This window comes from Hyaena hyaena, unplaced genomic scaffold (genome assembly GCF_003009895.1).
Source record: "Hyaena hyaena isolate Hyena2069 unplaced genomic scaffold, ASM300989v1 scaffold_168, whole genome shotgun sequence".
In the NCBI taxonomy this organism is placed as follows: domain Eukaryota; kingdom Metazoa; phylum Chordata; class Mammalia; order Carnivora; family Hyaenidae; genus Hyaena; species Hyaena hyaena.
The window spans coordinates 2,265,327-2,285,425 of NW_024080800.1; the positions used below are offsets into that span (position 1 = coordinate 2,265,327).

Consider the following 20,099-nt stretch of genomic DNA (forward strand, 5'->3'; position numbering starts at 1 on the left):
TACCTTTTTAAAAAATGTTTTAATGTTTATTTTTGAGAGAGAGAGAATGAGCAGGGGAGGAACAGAGAGAGAGACATAGAGGAGACCTAGGATCGGAAGGAGACTCCCAAGCTCTGAGCTGTCAGCATAGAGCATGACGCACGGCTCTAAGCCAGGAACCCTGAGATCATGACCTGAGCTGATGTCAGGAGCTTAACCAACTGAGCTACCCAGGTGCCCCTATTGAAAACACCTTTTAAGCTGAGCTGTTGGTGAGACACAAGTTAACTGTGAATCTAAGTTGCTTTTCTGAGCCACCAATTGTAATGTTAACTCTTCTAGGCCACCTAGAAATGTTGCCTCCTTCCTACAGCCTTTCCTGACCTGAATATAAGCTATCCTTCCCCTAAGACCCTTCACTTCCTGGTTTGTAGAAAACGAGGGGAAATGCATTCTTGAAGTGCATACACCACCATTTTGGTCCTTTTAGAGTTCATCTAGATAAGGAATCCTGGACTGAGTGGATATCTGGATATATTTGTCTAAAGTTACAGGTTGCTTAAAGACTGCTGGAACAGATTTCAGGCTTCCTTTTGGGTCCACTCTGGCACACTCCATTTAAATTGGAAAGAAGGCATGGGCAAAATGATACAGTCTTTATTTATGTATTTTTTTTTTAACATTTATTCATTTTTGAGAGATGGAGAGAGACAGAGCATGAGTAGGGGAGGCGCAGAGAGAGAGAGAGGGAGACACTGAATCTAAAGCAGGCTCCAGGCTCTGAAAGATCAGCACAGAGCCCGATGGGGGTTCTAACCCACGATCCAGGAGGTCATCACCTAAGCCAAAGTTGGATACTTAACCGACTGTGCCACCCAGGCGCCCCGATCCAGTCTATTATAGATACAGTTCGGCTCCAAGCTAGCCATTTCCTGGCTCTGTGGCCGAGGCCAATTTACTTGAATTTTCTAGGCCAGTTTTCAGCCACCTGACTGGGGCGGCTAAATGTCAAACACTCGGGAAGGCGTCCCAGGTTCTTAATAATCATTTGGAAAGCAAAACCAAAAAAGCCAACGTGAGATTACTTGTATCTACTAGCCCGTGAAATCCAAGCGCCAAAGAAACGTTAACCCAGGATATAGCTAGCCCTAAACAACTGCCGGTGACAGCGGTTCCGGACTTTGAGACTTAATCTGACGTGGCGGGGCGGGACTTCCGGCGGGAGGCGGAAGCGGAGCGGGAGGCGCGGACCGGCAGGGGCGGGTGACACATCTGTGGTCTCCCGGGCGCGGCGCGCAAGCCGGGGAGGCGAGACAGGACTCGGGTTCCGTTGCCACCTGCCCGAGCACTCCGCGACGCCGACCTCAGTGCCAGGATGGCTCGGGGAGAGCGGCGGCGCCGTGGAGCCCCGGCAGAAGGAGCGCGGATAGCTGAAAGGGTGGCTCGGGGCGGCCCTGCACGACGGGGCGGCGGAGCCCGTGGCTCTGTCTGGAGAGCGGCTCTGGGCGTCGTGGTCCTGTCTCTGGCCCTGGGCCTGTCAGGATGCTGGCTGCTGGCGTGGCACCGTGTGCGGCGGGCGGTCACACTGCACTCCGCGCCCCCAGCACTGCCTCCCGACTCTTCCAGCCCCGCCGTGGCCCCGGACCTCTTCTGGGGCACCTACCGCCCTCACGTCTACTTCGGCATGAAGACTCGCAGCCCGAAACCCCTCCTCACCGGTAACTGGGCCTCGGAGCGGGCGGGCATGCAGGCGGACTCTTAATCCGGGCGCCCCAGCTTCACGCCAGAGCAAGAGTGGGGAGGGGTGGTTCAGAAGAGTTATGAGGAGGGATTATAGTGAAGTTCTCGAAAACCCAGAGGGACAGGTCCCCTGATCTCTCTTTGACTTACGTGGCCATTCTACCCCCAGGACTGATGTGGGCGCAGCAAGGCGCCACCCCAGGGACCCCTAAGCTCAGGCACACGTGTGAGCAGGGGGACGGCGTGGGTCCCTATGGCTGGGAGTTCCACGACGGTCTCTCCTTCGGGCGGCAGCACATCCAGGATGGGGCCCTAAGACTCACGACTGAGTTCGTCAAGAGGCCTGGGGGTCAGCACGGAGGGGACTGGAGCTGGAGAGTGACTGTAGAGCCTCAGGTCAGGGCCTCAGGACACCCTTTCCCCAGCCCATACTCACTCCACCCTTTCTTTGCTGCCAGCAAACTCAGTATGTTGTGAAGGTTGATAGCAGGGGCTCTGAATCTGGCTGCCTGCCTTAAACACTTGCCTGTATGACCATCTCTATTTACTCCATAAGCCGTGGTTTCCGTGTCTGCAAAATGGAGATACAAACGGCACTTTACTCAGAGGATTGTAGGAATAAAAGAAAATGATGTGTAGAGTTCTTAGTACACGACACAAAAACACTCTGTTTCCCAGAGAACTGTGCAAATCTCTATACCTCATCTCACTGGGTCACTGACCCTCGTTGACCCTCAACACTGCGGATGTATGTTTACCATGTTGCTCCTGCATGGGGTTCCTTTGAGTAAGGCTGGATTTTCAGGAGAGAATACTAATCTAATTCTGTGTTTTTCTGTCCTCCTTGGTCACCCAGGCCTCAGGTACCTCTGCCCTGCCTTTGGTGTCCCTGTTCTTCTATGTGGTGACAGATGGCAATGAAGTCCTAGTGCCAGAGGTTGGGGCCAAAGGGCAGTTGAAGTTCATCAGTGGGCATTCCAGTGAACTTGGTGACTTCCGCTTTACACTTATGCCACCAACCCATCCAGGGGATACTGCCCCCAAGTATAGCAGGTAACAGAGGAGAGAGTGTGGGGCGATGGTAGGGGTGGTATGGATGCTGAATTAGCCTGATTTCTATCTCCCCGACTCTACCCTCTTTCCACCAGTTATTTTGCTTCTCACCAGGCTCCAATTCCCCTGCATTGCCAAGACCCTGCCATCTTGACTCGTGATCACCTCTTATTTCTCTTTATAATCCCCATCTTTTTCTCCTGAGTAATATTTCCTATTTATCTTCTTCCCTTCAAGCTACAATGTCTTCTGGTCCTCCAACCCAGGACTTCCCTTGCTAACAGAGATGGTGAAGAGTCGTCTAAGTAGCTGGTTTCAGCATCGGCCTCCAGGGGCTTCCCCTGAACGCTACCTCGGCTTGCCAGGATCTCTGAAGTGGGAGGACAGAGGCCCAAGTGGGCAAGGACAGGGACAGGGGCAATTCTTGATACAACAGGTGACACTGAAAGTCCCCTTTTCTGTGGAGTTGGTGTTTGAATCGGGCAGTGCCCGGGCAGGAGGAAGCCAAGCCCTGGCACGGCTGGCAGGCAGCCTGCTGACCCAAGCCCTGGAGAGCCATGCTGAAGCCTTTAGAGAGCGCTTTGAGAAGACCTTTCAGCTGAAGAAGAAGGGCCTGAGCCCTGAGGAGCAGGCTTTGGGTCAGGCTGCCCTCAGTGGCCTCCTTGGTGGGATTGGTTACTTCTATGGACAGGGTCTGGTGTTGGCAGACATGGGGGTTGAGGGATCTGAGCAGAAGGTGGACCCAGCCCTCTTTCCACCTGTCCCTCTTTTCACAGCAGTGCCCTCCCGGTCATTCTTCCCACGAGGTTTCCTCTGGGATGAGGGCTTTCACCAGCTGCTGGTACAGCGGTGGGATCCCCGCCTTACCCGGGAGGCCCTAGGCCACTGGCTGGGGCTGCTCAATGCTGATGGCTGGATTGGAAGGGAGCAGGTACTAGGAGATGAGGCCCGAGCCCGGGTGCCCCCAGAATTCCTGGTGCAACGGGCAGCCCATGCCAACCCCCCAACCCTGCTTTTGCCTGTAGCCCACATGCTAGAGGGTGGCGACCCTGCTGACTTTGCCTTCCTCCGCAGGGCCTTCCCCCGTCTGCATGCCTGGTTCTCCTGGCTCTATAAGAGCCAGGCAGGGCCAGTGCCACTATCTTACCGCTGGCGGGGCCGGGATCCCGCCTTGCCAACCCTGTTGAACCCTAAGACATTGCCTTCAGGGCTGGATGACTATCCCCGAGCTTCACACCCTTCAGCCAGTGAGCGGCACCTTGACCTGCGGTGCTGGGTGGCACTGGGTGCCCGTGTGCTGGCGCGGCTGGCAGAACAGCTGGGAGAGACTGAGGCAGTTGCGGAGCTGGGTCCACTGGCTGCCTCACTAGAGGCAGAGGAGAGCCTGGATGAGCTGCACTGGGCCCCAGAGCTAGGAGTCTTTGCAGACTTTGGGAACCACACAAAAGCAGTGCAGCTGAAGCCTCGGCCCCCCCAGGGGCTGGTGCGGGTAGTGGGCCGGCCCCACCCTCGGTTACAGTATGTGGATGCCCTGGGCTATGTCAGTCTTTTTCCCATGCTGCTGCGGCTGCTGGACCCCAACTCATCCCGCCTGGGGCCCCTGCTAGATGTTCTGGCTGACAGCCGCCATCTCTGGAGCCCCTTTGGTTTGCGCTCCCTCACAGCCTCCAGCTCCTTTTATGGCCAGCGCAATTCAGAGCATGATCCTCCCTACTGGCGGGGTGCTGTGTGGCTCAATGTTAACTACCTAGCCTTAGGGGCTCTCTACCACTATGGTCATCTAGAAGGTCTTCATCAGGCCCGGGCTGCCAAGCTCTACAGTGAGCTCCGTGCCAATGTGGTAGGCAATGTGTGGCGGCAGTACCAGGCCACAGGTTTCCTTTGGGAGCAGTACAGTGACCGGGATGGGCGGGGTATGGGCTGCCGCCCTTTCCAAGGCTGGACCAGCCTTGTCCTACTGGCCATGGCTGAAGACTACTGAACGGGGAGGATGAAGGGGAGCCAGGCCCCCACTCTGGACTAAAGAGACCAGGTCCCTAGCTTCTGCCCCCAGCCCTCAGATGCTAGTGCTTCAAACTTTCCTCAGCCCATCTCAGGTGTCTCCTTCTTGTCATCCCACATAGCCCTGGGGTGAATGTGAATTCAGAGTCTATTTTTCTAAATAAATTGGAAAACCATGCCAGACTCTATTGCTTTTGCCAGTTTTGCCTCACCAAGAAGTCTTAGCTCAGTCCAGACCTTAGAGCTGCCTGCTTTTCTTCAGAGAAGTTGGGAAAAGTGGTCATTTCTTATCCCCTTAAATCCAGTCAGGTCAAGTGCGAAGCAGCAATTTCAGCACTAGTCCACCCAAATTCACAAGCAGCTGGTTCACATCTCTTTAATGAGATCAAAGGCTCCTGTGTATGTTTTAGGGGGGTAGAGCTAGCACAGTCCCCCAAATGCTGCCACTCTCCTCAGGACTCCACCCCTTTCAGGCAGATTAGAGGAGGCAGGGAGAGGCCAAGGAGAACTCAAGGAGTTGGGCCCAGGGCTGTTTCTGGTGGGCAAGTAATCCACCCACCCTCCCAAAACTGATTATGGGACGTCCCCTTCACTGGAAGCGAGCCCCACAGGAGAGACCTGGGGTACAGGATCAAGGGGCAGCATACAAGGGTCCTCCAAATCTGGTGGGGTGGCACTAGCCCTAGCCTCCTTGACTGGCTCGCCCTCACTGGAGTCAGGACAAGGGCAGAGCTCAATACCTGAGTCACCAGTCAGGCGGCGATAACGGCAGGAAGGGGGAGTGGGGGCAGGGCTCGCCCCTGCCCCAGGCTCATCGTCTTGATGAGGGGGGCCACTCTGGTGGGAGGAAACACCTTCCACATTTGTTCCCTCGCAGTGGGCAGGGCAGCTAGAAGCAGAGGAGCAGCAGGTACGTTCACTGGAAGCAGTCAAGGGGCAGCCTGAGGCTGCAGTGTAAGGAGGCGGCGGTGTGCCAGGGCGGTGAACCACATCCTCATAGGCTGGGGGTTTGAAGGCGCTGAGAAGGCCTGCAGGAAAGAATGGCATGGTTGGTGGGGCAACCAGCAGTGGGGTAGTAGTATTTTTGCTATTAGGAAAAGTGTGCTTTGAAATGTCTATACAGGGAATGTGGGGATGATTTGGGGTTCTGGGTTGGGAGGGGCCACCAGTAGTGAGTCCAGAGCCTCAAGTCACTCACGAAGGTCAAGTAGTGAACCGGAAGGGACAGGGCCAGCCCCATGGCATGCCCCATGGTAGGCCAACAAGTTGATCTCACGCTGCCGCTGCTGTTGCTGCAGCCGGAGTTTAGCTCGTCGATGACGGAAGGCGCAACAGCAGCTAAAGAGGATGAGGACAGTCCAGAGCAGCCAGAACCCTGCAAGGGGTGAGGGTGGGTCTTAGATACTTCCCACGCAGAGAAAGGTCCATGAAGACTGGAATTTTGAGGCCCAAGGGCAGGTGGGCAGAAGGACCCGAGAATAGCCCCCTTGGAGACTCACACCAGAGCTCATAGTAGTAGGTGCAGCAGCCTGTCTCCCCGCAGCAGTGACCACTCTCACAGAGGTAGGGCTGGTTGTTCACTCCTGGGCACAGCTCTCGAAGCTGGGAGCAAGGAGGTACTTAGAACCAAGGGAGATTCCAGCCCCAGGCAGTGTCCACCCCCACCCTGCTGCATGCACGGACACAGTCCCACCCTGTGAACCAAACTGAGCTCAGAGAGACCTGTGCGGAGGGTTAAGAGTGATGGAGAGAGGAGTGTTCAAATGTCAGAAGGGCTGTCGACATGAAGGGATTTGGAACAGCAAGAATCTGTCTAGAGAACTAAATGTACAGTGTGGACATACAAAGAGGCAGATTTCAGTTCTGCGTATAGGAGACTTCTCTCACACTCAGGCTGGCTCCCCAGGGTCTTTTCTGTTAACAGAGTATCTGGGCAGAAGCCAGAGGGCAGTCTGAGCCATCTCAAAGTCTCAGACAATGGGTAAGGGGTTTAAGGTAATTTCCAATGTTAAGATGCTTTCATTATCCTCCCCTGGCCTGCCTCCCCACCCCCAAGCTGGATCTCTCCACCCTTGGGTTTCAGGCTTCCTAGGGTAGAGGAAGGGCCATATGAGACCCAGAGCAGTGCTCCCAACCAGATGGGATTGCTGTGGATGATAAAGGATGGCATCCAAGGCGCGAGTCTGGGTTCCAGCTCTTCTCCAAATTGCTCCCTCAAGAGAAGACGCTGCCGGACTCTGTTGTGACAACAGGCACACAGAAAAACATCACAAATAACTGTTGCAAGACAGAGGGAGCTTCCCTGAGCCTCACTATGCCTTTGGTCACTGGAGAGCCACTGCAAGCTTCCACTGCAGCCGTGGGATGGGGTCTAAGAAGCTGCAGGCAAAGTCAACTGCATCTACGTTACAAAGTTTAGACAAAGAGTAGAAGGGACATATTTAGGAACTTCACAGTACCTTTGGCTACGTGAGTTCCTCCCCAACCCCGCAAAAGGAAGGGACAAGGAAAGGGGAAAGAGAAATAAATGGCTGTCGTGATAGGCTTTTGGAGCAGTTGGGATACCTGCTGTTGCGGCACCCGAAGTGCCCCCCAGGTCTCCTCGCTGCCGTTCCTGCTGCTGGCCTGAGCCATGCCTCCACCTACAGCCCCCTGTAGACCACAGCCTCCTCTATCGCCAGGCGCCCCGCCCCTGCCACCTCTGCCATGGTCCCTGCCCGGCCCATCTTCGCTGCCGCCACCATCACTCCGCGGCCGGAGCTTCCATCCGGAGAGAGCGCTGCCAACTAGGACCCAGATTGCTCGGTCCTACCAATCAGCAACGCCCGCCGGCGGACAGGCCAATAAGAACGGACCAGAGGTTTCTCCCAGTGACCAATGTACAGCGGCGCCTCCGCCACTCTCCCAGACGACAAGAGCTTACACAGACAAAGAGTGGGGTAAGGTTCGACCCATGGCCCTGACTGACAGCGACAATAGCCAATATGGACAACAGAACGGGCTCCGCGCTATCAACCAATGAACGGCCGTCCAGAGAAGCAAAGTTCCTGCTGATTGGCTTGAGCGCTATTTTCGGGATGACGCCAAAGCCTCAACCAAGCCAGGTAATTCCGATAGAAAGGGCGGGGGAGAGGACCAAAAGTCCGCCCAAGTTTAGGGGCAGAGCGGTCAGCCTTCTTTTGGCCCAGTGGTCGTTTCCTGGGGCTCGATGCAAGCTCTCGAGAGGGCAACGTGTGTGGGGGGAATTGACCGGCCCATACCCCATTCCCCCAATTCTGTACAAGTTGAGGCACCGGATGAAATTTAATAGGGTGGAGAAAATAATGAAAACGGGGGCAGGGGAGAGGGCGCAGAGTCCGGGTTAAGTATGGATCTTAAGTAGCCAAAAGCGGGGATCCGGGACCCTCGGGCCCTCCAAGCCGCATCTGCAGGTTGATGCGGTAGCACTGAAGGCTGCAGAGTGCCTGGCCGGTGCGGGAGCAGGCGTAGCGGCGCGGGTGGGGGCAGCCCGGGACAGAGCATCGAGGAGGAGGGCCAGATGGGGATGGCCGTTGAGACAGTGGCGCGGGGACGGGAACGCCGGCGGGGAAGGAGAGGGTGGAACCCTGTGCCCCGCTGCTGTAGCGCACCATGGGCGCCGGGGCCACTGCCCGCCCGCCCCGCCGCTCGCCCCGAGCTGCCCCTCGGCCTCCCCGCCCGCTGGGCGCCGCAGTCTTAGTGAGACGCTCGATAGTCTGATTCTTGTGCTCCTCCGCCCGCCGAGCAGCCTGCAGCCGTCTCTTCCTCGCCCTCTCCTCGCGCTTCAGCAGCATCTCCTCGGTGAGGGCCGGAGCAGGGCAGCCCCCAGCCACAGGTAGTGGCAGCATCGGGGAAGGCTGACTCCGCGCCTTCTGGAGCAGAGCTCGCTGGGGAGAAACAGACGGAGGGGGTGTCAGAGAGAGGTGTTCTGAACGAACGAGGGAAGGCGAAAGCAGGGTCTTGAGGAGCGCTGGACTTGAGAGAAGAGGTGGAATGGGCACCTCTCCAGGTGCCTTTTAGTACTGCCTCCTCCCAGATCCCCAGACTTTCGTCTCTAGATCCTTGACTCTCAAGAAGAAAAGCATTAATATTTCCTGCCTTCCCCCAAACTCTGTTTACCACCTCTCCAGGGTTTTTTGTTTTGTTTTGTTTTTTGCTGTTTTAAATCTTTTCATCTCAGGGGAGACCATCAACTGGATAACTGCTCAAGCCCAAAACTCAAGGTTTCCCTTGACTCCTCTTCTCTACCCCTCCCTGACTCCTAACAGGCATCTACTTCCAAAATATATCCAGAATCCATCTGATTTCCTCCTCCACAATTTCACCTTGGTTCAAGCCACTCCCCAACAGCTTCCTGGTAGATCTTCCTTTTTTACTCTTTACCTCCACTAAGAAGCCAAAGTAATCTACCAAAATAGAACTCAAATGTATCACTTTCCTGCAAACAATCCTCTCATGGCTTAGTCACACTTATTTTCCTCCTTGACCAGTACTAGGCATGTTCCACTCTCAGGGTCTTTGCACCTGCTGGTCTCTGCCTGAAAAGCACCTCTGGTATTGGAAATGTAATCTCTTCAGAGGGGTCTTCCCTGACTACACTATCTAACATCTCTTTTCCACGACTTTCTATTTCATTGCCCTAGTTTTGCTATAAATCATGCTCTTCAAAATTATTTATTTACTTACCCCTCTCCCCCAAACACAGACACACAAGAATACCAGCTCCATGAGAACTGAAACCTTTTCTGTCTTTTTTTTCCACCACTGATATCCCCACTGTCTAGCAACATTCTTGGGACATGGAAAATTCTCAATACATATTTAGCAAGTGGATAAAGAATGAACCGACTTACCTGTCGAGCAGTGAGCAGCCGTTCATTGATCTCCTTCTTGAGATCTCCATTGTCATCCAGCTCTCCCTTCTCCAGGGCATCCAGCCACCTCTGTTCCTCCTCTTCCTCTTGACCCCCTAAGCCCCCTGACAGGTCCCGAAGTGGGGAGGGTGATAGATTACTGTCTTCATCTGGAAAGCAAAGTTGGAGAGCTAAAAGTAAAATTGTTCAGATGGGGAACCCTAATTTGGCCAAGTTAAATGGGGACACTCAAAATTCTCACCATCCTCAAAACCAGCCCTCTTCCTTTTACCAGGTATAGTGAAAAACCCAGTTTCCCCACCTCCAGATCCTTCTCACCCAGCCAGGCACGGTACTGCTCAAGGGGGACTCCTTCCATAGGTTCCTCTTCATTGTCAACAACCATAAGGGGAGAGGGTGATCGTGGACCTTCAGGTATCACAGTAAAGGTAGGAACACTGTAGAAAAGCACCACTGTGTAAGCTGAGCAGTTGTCTCCTCTTGCTTGGTGGTTATACCCAGCCCTCCCCTGCACACTCTTGGGTTCCAGCTACCTTAACGTCGGCCCCGAAATCAGAGTCCATTCTCTTCTACTGGAAAGCCCAGAGAGCTGCTTCTTTCTCTGCCTACTCCTAAAATTCCCCAAGTAAAACCTTGGCTTTCTTGGCCTCACCTCTTGGTGCCCAGGACCTGCCCACCCAGCTTGATTTTGAGTTTAAGCTGGGGCTTGGCAGGTGACGGCTGCGTCGGCCCAGCCTCCTCTTCCTGATGGTGTTTCTTCTTGTGTTTTTTCTTGTGCTTCTTGTGCTTTTTCTTGTGCACTCCATGGCCGTGGGCACCCGCCAGACTCAATTCCAGCGCTTCCCCTGCGTAAGGAGAGCCTGTCAACGGCGGACCACAACGGCGGGACAGAGAAAGCCTTGAAGAACCCGATACCCCCGAAGGGCCACACTCTTCCCGCGGTACACGCTGTTACCATAACAACAGCTCCGCCTTTCTCCTTCCCACCTGTGGCTAAGTACCCCGGACGCTTGGAAGAGCAAAAAAGGGACTCCTTTTCTGAGGACGCCTAACTTGCTTTACCGACCCGCGCCTACCTGGTTCAGGGGCTTCCATAGCCCCAGAGGTGCTCCCGCGCCGCCACAGCTTACTCATAGGATCCTGCAAGGAAAGGGGACTGGAAATGATAGGAACACATGCTTAATTGCCTTTTCCGCCCCGCGGAAGAACTGACTCTCTCAAAATAACAGGCTACTTCCGGTACGGAAAAACCATGCTTGTGCGGGGCACGCTCAGTGGCTAAAAATCCTCCCTGAGAAACAATGAAAAGTCTAACAAAAAGTTCCGGGCCCTCTGAGGCCGGGACAGCTTAAAGAGGCACGGCTTTGCCCTCGCTTCGCCTCCCCACACTCCATTCCAGCACTCAGCGCGGGCGATTCAATTGTTATTGTACCTAAACGTAGTGAGCGTGTACTCTGGACCAAACATGGGACCAAACAAAGATGAACATGAACACTTCCCCTGCTTTGGAGGAGCTCAAAGCGCACCGGAGGAGTACGTAAGAAACTATGTTGCCGGCAAATGGCAGAAGTCCTTAATAGGACAGGTGCCCTAGGAGCAGAGCAAACTGTATTTAAGCCTAAATTCTCATCAGTAGAGAAATGGATGAATGAATTATGGTGCATCTATACAATCTGGAACACTTTATTGCTAACAAAAATTAAGAGGGATAAGTAATTGATAAGATTGACATGGAATTTAGATCCTAATGGGTAATAGCATTGGAGACCATCTCAGTGTCCCTCTAATGAAACACCAAAATAATTAGGTGCATGGATTGGGTACATCCATACAATGGACAGCTATGCTACTATTCAAAGGAATGAGGCCTCTGAATGCTCCCAAGAAACTAGTGACATTAATTCTGATGGTGACTGAGGAACAAGGGTGAAGAGAGTCTTATTTTTCATAATATACATTTTTTTTGTGCGTTTTGAACTTTGTAAAAAATATGTGTCTATTTTACCTAATTAATAAAAGAGAGGGCGCCTGGGTGGCTCAGTTAAGCGTCTGACTTCTGCTCAGGTCATGATCTCACCGCTTATGAGTTCCAGCCCCCCTGTTGGGTTCTGTGCTGACAGCTGAGAGCCTGGAGCCTACTTCAGATTCTGTGTCTCACCTTCTTTCTGCCCCTCCCATGCTCATGCTCTTTCTCTGTCTCTCAATAATAAATAAAAACGTTAAAAAAAATTTTTTTTTAATATTTTTATTTATTTCTAGGAGAGAGAGAGAGAGAGAGACAGCGTGAGCAGGGGAGGGTCAGAGAGAGAGGGAGATACAGACTCTGAAATAGGCTCCAGGCTCCGAGCTGGCAGTCAGCACAGAGCCCGACGCGGGGCTCGAACCCACGAACCGCGAGATCATGACCTAAGCGAAAGTCGGACGCTCAACCGACTAAGCCACCCAGGCGCCCCATAAGTAAACAATTTTTAAGTAAAAAGATAAATACTTTTTTAAAAAGAACAACAAAGTATTTCTTATATGAAATAATAAAGGTGAGTTTCAATAGGATGTGATACCATTTCAAAAGTGTAATATGTTTCTATATATGTAGGGAAAAAATGAGGAATGCATACTACACCTTAATTGTGGTTATCTTTAGAAGTTGGGGTTGAGGAACTTCTACTAGTTAGATCTGTGATGAATTTTCTTACAGCCAGTATATATCATATTTATAATTAGAAAAATGTACCACCTATATGAGTATGTTTAAGTACGTACAAGATGTGTGTCTGAACAAGGTAGCATCAGGGAACAAAGAAAAAACTGATTCAAGAGACATTTCAGTGACAAAATTAAAAGGAATCAATGAAATATGTGAGAATTCAGGAAGAAGTCAATGTTGTATAACGATTAAGATTAACAGAATGGACTTTGGAGTCAGACAATCCTATTATAAAAACCCGGTTCCACTATTTATTGGCTGTATAACCTTGAACTAAAAAGTTATTTAAGCTCTCTGAACCCTAGATTTCAGTTTTGTAAGAAGGAATGAAGTAGGATCTACTTTAGAGGGCTCTTTCAAGGAATAAAAGCAAATCAAGAATGCAAAGTACCTGGAAAATAGTAGGTGTTCAATAAACAAATAACAACAACAATAATTGAGGCCTGCATTTCTGGCCCAAGTATTTAGAGGGAACGTGGTGTTTAAAATAGAAAGCGAGCATAGAAAGTGAAGCAAGTATGAGAATCAGTGTTGTCAAAGGTGAATTTGAAGTGCCTGAGTGAATGCCCAGATAGAGATGAAATGCTGACAGGAGAAGCCAGTGCAAAAGGTGTGAGTAGGGGTGTCATCAGCATAGAAACAGAGGTGCCCCCCAAAGTATGGGAATAGACAGACATTCCAGAATGAACAAGCAGATGAAGAGGAAAAGACCAGGAACAGATCTGAGTGAGCACCTGTCCTGGACAGGCAGGCAGAGAGTGGCCAGGCAGAGTTGAGGAGAAGAGGTCAAAAGAAGGCAAGAAAGGGACACTTCAGCAGATGAAGGCTGTGATCAGTTATGTGTAGTCCTGCAGAGGGCAGGCTGAACTCCTAGAAGGGGATGCATTCTAGCAGATGTGAAGGCAATAGTCCTGTATCACCAGGAGTTAAAGTGAGGGATCACCTCACTTAGTATTTGTTAAGCACAGTATAGTTTATAACCTGCTTTCACATCCCTTCTCTCCCTTGATCTCCACGGCAGCTCTGTAAGAGGTACTACTGTTCCCTCATGAAGAAACTGAGGCTCAGAGAGGTTAAATGATTTGGCCAAAGTCACATAGTTAGGGAGTGTTGAGCCAACCTCCAACAGCGGCTTCCTGACACCAGGCCGAGTGGTGTTTCCTCAACATCCTGATGCCCAGCAGGGAGCAAATGGCAACAGCAGGTAGCCAATAGCTTCGTTATTTTGTTTTGGTTTGGTTTTGCTTTGTTTAGAAGAGATTTAAGCATCTTTGTAAGCTAAAAGGAAGAACTTTGTTCTTCTGAAAGAGTTCTTAGCCTTATTTTTAAAATATTTTTTTATTTTGAAATAATAGCAAACATACAGAAAAGTTGCAGGAAGAGAACAAAAAGGACTCTCTCAGTTCCTGAAATCAGATTCTGCAATTATTAACATTCATCATTACCCCTCCCCCTCATTATCGTTACTTATTTTTCTGATCTGAGACAAAGTTGCAGACATGTTGCCATTTCACCCTTAAAATATTTCCTCAAAATAAGTACTCTGTTCTTATAACCTTTTTGCAACCCTCCCAATCAGGAAATTAACGTTGATAGAACATGACCATCCAATCCACAGAGGGCATTCAAGTTTGACCGCTGCCCAATGTCTTCCTTTCCTTTCTAGCCCAGGATCCAAATCCAGAATCATGCATTACATTCTCTTATCATATCTTTGATTTACTTGAATCTGGAACATTTCTACACTTGTTCCCTATCTTTCATGATCTTGACAACTTTAAATAAAGAGTACAAATCTGTGACACCTGGTGGCTCAGCCGATTAAGCGTCCAACTTTGGCTCAGGTCATGATCTCAGGGTTCGTGGGTCCAAGCCCTGCTTCGGGCTCTGTGCTGATAGCTCAGAGCTTGGAGCCTGATATGGATTCTGTGTCTCCCTCTGCCTCTGCCTCTCCCCAGCTCGCACTCTGTCTCTCTCAAAAATAAATAAACATTTAAAAAAAGAGTACAGACCTTTGGGGGCTCTTGACTGGCTCAGGCCCATTTGGTAGAGCATGTGACTCGACCTCAGAGTTGTAAATTCGAGCCCCACACTGGGCGTAGAGATTACTTAAAAACATAAAAAATTGTAAATGCTTGTTTACTTATTTTAAGAGAGAGAGAGTGTGCATGAGCAGGAGAGGAGCAGAGAGAGAAAATCCCAACCATGCTCTATGCTGTTAGCAAGGAGACCACCGCGGGGCTCAAACTCATGAACTGCAAGATCATGACCTGAGCTGAAATCAAGAGCTGGTTGCTTAACCAACTGAGCCACCAGGTGCCCCAAGTGTAATTATTTTTGAGAGAAAGAGCATGCGTGCACAAGTGAGGGAAGGGCAGACAGAGTGGGGGAGAAGGGAGAAAGAGAATCCCAAGCAGGCTCCAGCATTGTCAGTATGGAGCCTGATGCAGGGCTCGAACCCACAAACCATGAGATCATGACCTGAACCAAAACTAAGAGTCAGATGCTTAACCAACTGAGTCAACAGGCACCCTCAAAATGCAATCTTTAAAAAACAGAGTATAGGCCTTTGATTCCTGATGTCCCTCAACCTGGATCCATCTGGTGTTTCCTCATGTCTTGATTCATAATTGTTGGCAGGAATACTATACAAAAAAGACTGCACTGTGTTCTTCTCAGTGTATCACATCAGGAGGCACATGATGTCAGCCTGCCTCACTACCGATGATGCTAATCTTGATCACCTGCTCAAGGTGGTGTCTGTTAGTGTTCTCCACTGTAAAGTTGCCATTTTTCACTTTTATAATTAATGAGTTATTTTCTGGGGAAATACTTTGAAACTACTCTGATAATCCTGTTCCCCACCAAACCTCCACCCACCAGGCTTAGTATCCATTGACAAATACTCTATGAGTCAGCAGTACTATAATAATTGCCAGTGTAATCTTTCTACTTCCATTATTGCATCTACATGTATTATTAGTGGGCAGGCTACTGTGAAAAGGTGCTTTCTCTTCTTACATTCCTTTACATATGTATTATTTACATCATTTTCTATTTCAGTCAATGGGTTATAATCCATTACTATCGTTATTTATTTTGATGCTGAAATATGTCCCAGCTTTGCTCAGTGGGCATTTTTTTAGGATGATTTCTGTGTCCTTTTGACATGTTTCCATCATTCTTTGAGCACTTTTTTACTTTCTAACACTACAAAATGTTTTGGGCTTGTCTTGTACTTTCCTTTGAAAGGGGTGGGAACCAAGAAATGCCAGGAAGTAGAAACATGTGGCTGATGTGACACTGAGCTACACCAGTCACACCACTGGAACCTACTGATGAGGATTTCCCTGTTAGCACAGCCACCTGCCCCCCCCCCCCCATGGGCTGCAGGTGCAATGATTATATCATGAACTCTCCCTGGGTCTTGTTTTCACTTGTTCAAGATTCAAAGTCCAGTTGGGAGCCTTCCAGTTGGTTGACTTAGGCCAAGTACTTTCCCCTGAGCTGTGAAGAAGTGTGAGAGAGGATGAATAACCTTCTCCAGATGCCATAACGAGGGTAGAGCCTCAGTCTACCAGTATTGCCCACAGTAGGGGACCATGCAGAAATAGGAAGATGATTTAAAAACCAGGTGGCTGACAATCCCTTCTCCAAATAGCTACTTTGTACTTGGAGACATAGAGACACAGGCATAAGTAAACGAAAAAGTTGGAAAGATAATGCACCAAACCAGTAGAATGCTGGTAAATTTTTAGCAAAAGCTCCCTGAGAGAAAAGAAAAAAAAAAACAAAAAACAAAAAAACAAACCAGCCCTGATTTATGATGCTCACCTGTTTCTGTTGTGTAACTACTCTCACCATGCCAGATGTGATGTGATAGGACACAGGAATTTAGGAAGAGACATAGCATTTCCATATATATATATATATATATATTTATATATATTATATAAATATATATATATATTTATATATATTATATAAATATATATATATATTTATATATATTTAAATATATATATATAAAATCAATGTGAATAACCTCAAAAGACAATAGGAAAATGCAGTGAAATAATGAGGAAGGGATGAATTTTGAGTATTTGTCACTTTTGCTTTAATAGAATTTATTTGTGAGTTTTAGATTTAATTAAAAAATTTTTTAATGTTTTATTTATTTTTGAGAGAGACAGCATGAGCAGGGGAGGGTCAGAGAGAGAGGGAGACACAGAATCCGAAACAGGCTCCAGGCTCTGAGCTAGCTGTCAGCACAGAGCCCAATGCAGGGCTCGAACCCATGAACTGTGAGATCATGACCTTAGACGAAGTCGGACGCTTAACTGACTGAGCCACCCAGGCACCCCTAGATTTAATTTTTAATCAAAGCTGTGTTTCACACCTGGAATGCACAATTCCAGACAACTTAGCAGATGTCTCTTATGAACCAGTGTGAGGCGTCAGCACCCCATAGCACTAAATGTCTCAGTGTTTTTCTCTGATGCTCGGGAAGGCATGCTTTTATTCATTTATTTTGTACTTTATATTATTTTTATTTTATTTTATTTTTAAGTAGGCTTCACACCCAGTGTGGAGCCCAATGCAGGGCTTCAACACATGGCTATGAGATGAAGACCTGGGCTGAGACCAAGAGTCAGACACTCAACTGACTGGGACATCCAGGTGCCCTATACTTTATATTATGTTTAAATGATAAATTAGGAGTGCATTAGCTTTTTTCTTTTTAACTGTGTTTTCAAATAGGAATTTAATTAAAAAAATAAACAAATCCACAAAACCATTGGCCCTTGTTTCTCCACTCCTATTCATTCACAGTCAACTGGCTTCCCTGACCTCAGTCAGAACCTCCTCCAACTGACTTACGCAAAAGGCTGCCAGATTATGATTTCTAAAATACAACTTTAGCTGTCCCACTCTTTGCAAAATCTTCAGTCACATGGAGTCCAGATTCTCAGGCAGGGTTTGAGCTCTACTTCCTTTCCAAACCTCTTCCATTCCTCCACTTCTTGCAGGGGCTTTCAAACCCTTCTGGAGAGGGAGAGCCCATGGTCCACGAGGTGGGGGGTGGGGCAGCCGAGGGCCTGTGGAGAGGACAGCGCTTGAGGCTCCAGCCCTGCTTCCATCACAGCAGCTGTTGCTTCTATTTCACATATTCCAGGTAAGATTTCATTTTGGGGGAAAAGCGCACTCTGTTGCTAAAAAAAAACAGTGTTTACAATGAACCCTTTTAGTCCCACAGCATGCCTCATCCCAGTCAGGTACTCTCAAATCTGCATGTTTTCTTGAGGCATTTCCTGTGTTCATGTACTTCACTGACGGTTGACTGAGTATTTCCTATGTGCTGGACACAGGGCATAAAGCAGTGGACAGACAGACTGTCCCTCCCTGGAGAGCTTACAGTTAAGAAGAATTACAATAAAGGGGCACCTGGGTGGCTCAGTCTAAGCATCCTACTTCAGCTCAGGTCATGATCTCATGGTTTGTGAGTTCAAGTCCCACATTGGGCTCACTGCTATCGGTGCAGAGCCTGCTTCAATCCTCTATCTCCCTCTCTCTCTGCCCATCCCCCCACCCTGCACTCTTCCTCAAAAACAAATAAACATTAAAAAAATTTTTTTTAAAGGAATGACAATAGATATTTGAAGAAATAAAAAACAGTTCCAAGGTGCCTGGCTGGTTCAGTAAGTAGAGCATATGATGGTGACTCTTGATCATGAGGTCGTGAGTTTAAGCACCACATTGGGGGTAGAGTTTATTTAAAAAAAAAACAAAAGCAAAACAACGACACACACAAATAAAACGCCTTTCCCTTCCTTCTCCTCACCCATCCTTTGACGTTTATCTCGGAGACCATGAATTTTATAAAATCTTTTGATCGGACTTTCCTACTGATGAGAATAATTCCCGTCTCCATGTAACTGTATGTCAAGGCTGTTTGCTGTTTTCCTGTCCAGCATCCATTCCTTGAGCTTCTGGTGGTAGTACTGGAACAGTCTTTGGTAAACCACCTCTCCATTCCCTCCTCTCCTAGCTCAATAGGTTCCAGTTGGTCTCTGGTAGTGGGCAAGTGACCCAGGCCAGATTGATTGGCATGTGAAAGTCCCCCCTTCCCCCCATAGCCACAATGATTGGTTCAGGTTGGGTGACCCCTCTGGCTACAGAGGTTAGATAAATGATCCCAGATGACCCATAGGGAATCCAAGACATGGGTAGGATGTTCAGGAAACAGATGCTGTCTTTTTCCCTGAACTTAAGCCTGAAAAATTATAGACCCAGAATTTTTGACAACAATCTTATGCTGTGGACGGTGAAGCCAACATGGAGTAAGTAGAGCTAGATGATGGGAAGAGACAGGGTCTTTGTGACACTGAATGCCTGTGTCAAGCCACATCTAAACCCTAACCTCTGTTTTTTTTTGTTTTTTTTTTGTTTTTTTTTAATGTTTTATTTATTTCTGAGAGAGAGAGAGACAGTGTGAGCAGGGGAGGATCAGAGAGAGAGGGAGATACAGAATCTGAAGCAGGCTCCAGGCTCTGAGGTAGCTGTCAGCACAGAGCCCGACATGGGGCTTGAACCCAAGAACCATGAGATCATGACCTGAGCCGAAGTTGGATGCTTAACCGACTGAGCCACCCAGGCGCCCCATAAAGCCTGAGCTCTGGATATTTTAGCTCCTCAATAAATTTCCCCTTTTGCTCAAGTATTCTTAAGTGAGGTTTTCTAGAACATTGAGTAATTAGCAATAGCAGAGCAACTGTATCCTCTCTAAAGGTAAAGGCAAGTATTTCTCTGACTCCAGCCCATCTGCTATGAAGGAGCTTTGCTCTCAAGATTTATTTATTTATTTAATTATATTAATTAATTTCTCAAGTTCTCTCCAGTAAGTTCTAGAGTCCCCAGAAGACTCATCCGTGTGGTCAGCAAGCTAATACTCTGCCATGTCCTTCTCTCTCACTAGGCTCCGTGAGGTGAGGAAGGCCCCTTCTTCTGCACAGACTGAGAGTGTTAATCCTGTCTTGGCCATCCAGCAAAGCAGCTGAAAAATAGTCAATATTGTGGTCAATGATCAACTCACCTTCTCAAGGCACTTATGTTTTGGGTCCAGAGAGTCGAGGTCACCTATGCCCCATTCAAGGGCACAAGACTGCTGCACCTGCACCTTTGTCTTCATAGCTTCATTTATGGGGCACTTGTTTTATATCAGGCACTATGCTGGGCATCTTACACCCATTCTCATATGGGATCCTCATAGCAACCTGAGGAATGGAGGTAATTACTATATCCCCATTGAACACAAGAGAAAACTGAAGCTCAGTTCAAGACTGAGTCAAGACTCTGCAGTTAGTAATTGACAGAACAGGAATCCAAAACATACTTAACCATTGCCACGGATTGGGTGGATGGGCAGGTAGTGAGCTAATGGAGGACCTAAAGCGGGACGAAGAAACATTTGGGTCTGTAGGAAATTGAAACCATGACTTCAGAAGCTGCTTGGTGTGAAATTGGGGACGGTCCCGGGGCCCAGCTAGAACCGCTGGGTGCCACGCGGTGACCCAGGTGGCCACGGGATTTTCCGCGCGCAGGGAGTGGGGCTTGCCAGGTGGGGGAGGCTGGCGGGGCGGGGCTTCCCTGGGCCCGCCCCTTCCCCAGGTGAGGCGCCAAGAGACCTGGGCGCGACCGGATGATGCGCCCCCGCAATGTTTGAGCAGTGT

The 20,099-nt window shown here is 49.3% G+C and overlaps 3 protein-coding genes across 4 annotated transcripts; 1 reads left to right on the forward strand and 2 right to left on the reverse strand.

Annotated features, from left to right (window-relative positions):
• The first annotated feature begins 1,210 nt into the window (after positions 1-1,210).
• Positions 1,211-4,961, forward strand: MOGS (mannosyl-oligosaccharide glucosidase). The gene is made up of 4 exons (XM_039240170.1): positions 1,211-1,697; positions 1,889-2,115; positions 2,576-2,772; positions 3,010-4,961. The coding sequence occupies exons 1-4, from the start codon at positions 1,355-1,357 to the stop codon at positions 4,751-4,753; spliced, it is 2,511 nt and encodes an 836-aa protein (XP_039096101.1). The 5' UTR covers positions 1,211-1,354; the 3' UTR covers positions 4,754-4,961.
• Positions 4,962-5,134: 173 nt separating this feature from the next.
• Positions 5,135-7,962, reverse strand: WBP1 (WW domain binding protein 1). 2 transcript variants are annotated; one of them, XM_039240148.1, is made up of 5 exons: positions 7,339-7,962; positions 6,909-7,010; positions 6,273-6,375; positions 5,972-6,148; positions 5,135-5,801 (listed from the first exon to the last, which is right to left on the reverse strand). In XM_039240148.1, the coding sequence occupies exons 1-5, from the start codon at positions 7,405-7,407 to the stop codon at positions 5,347-5,349; spliced, it is 906 nt and encodes a 301-aa protein (XP_039096079.1). In that variant the 5' UTR covers positions 7,408-7,962; the 3' UTR covers positions 5,135-5,346. The 2 variants fall into 2 exon arrangements, with proteins under 2 accessions (XP_039096079.1, XP_039096080.1); XM_039240149.1 differs by lacking the exon at positions 6,909-7,010.
• Positions 7,963-8,057: 95 nt separating this feature from the next.
• On the reverse strand, positions 8,058-10,950 carry INO80B (INO80 complex subunit B). The gene is made up of 5 exons (XM_039240147.1): positions 10,742-10,950; positions 10,318-10,510; positions 9,984-10,102; positions 9,645-9,814; positions 8,058-8,678 (listed from the first exon to the last, which is right to left on the reverse strand). Exons 1-5 carry the CDS (start codon positions 10,797-10,799, stop codon positions 8,148-8,150), a joined length of 1,071 nt encoding a protein of 356 aa, XP_039096078.1. The 5' UTR covers positions 10,800-10,950; the 3' UTR covers positions 8,058-8,147.
• Between the last annotated feature and the right edge of the window lie 9,149 nt (positions 10,951-20,099).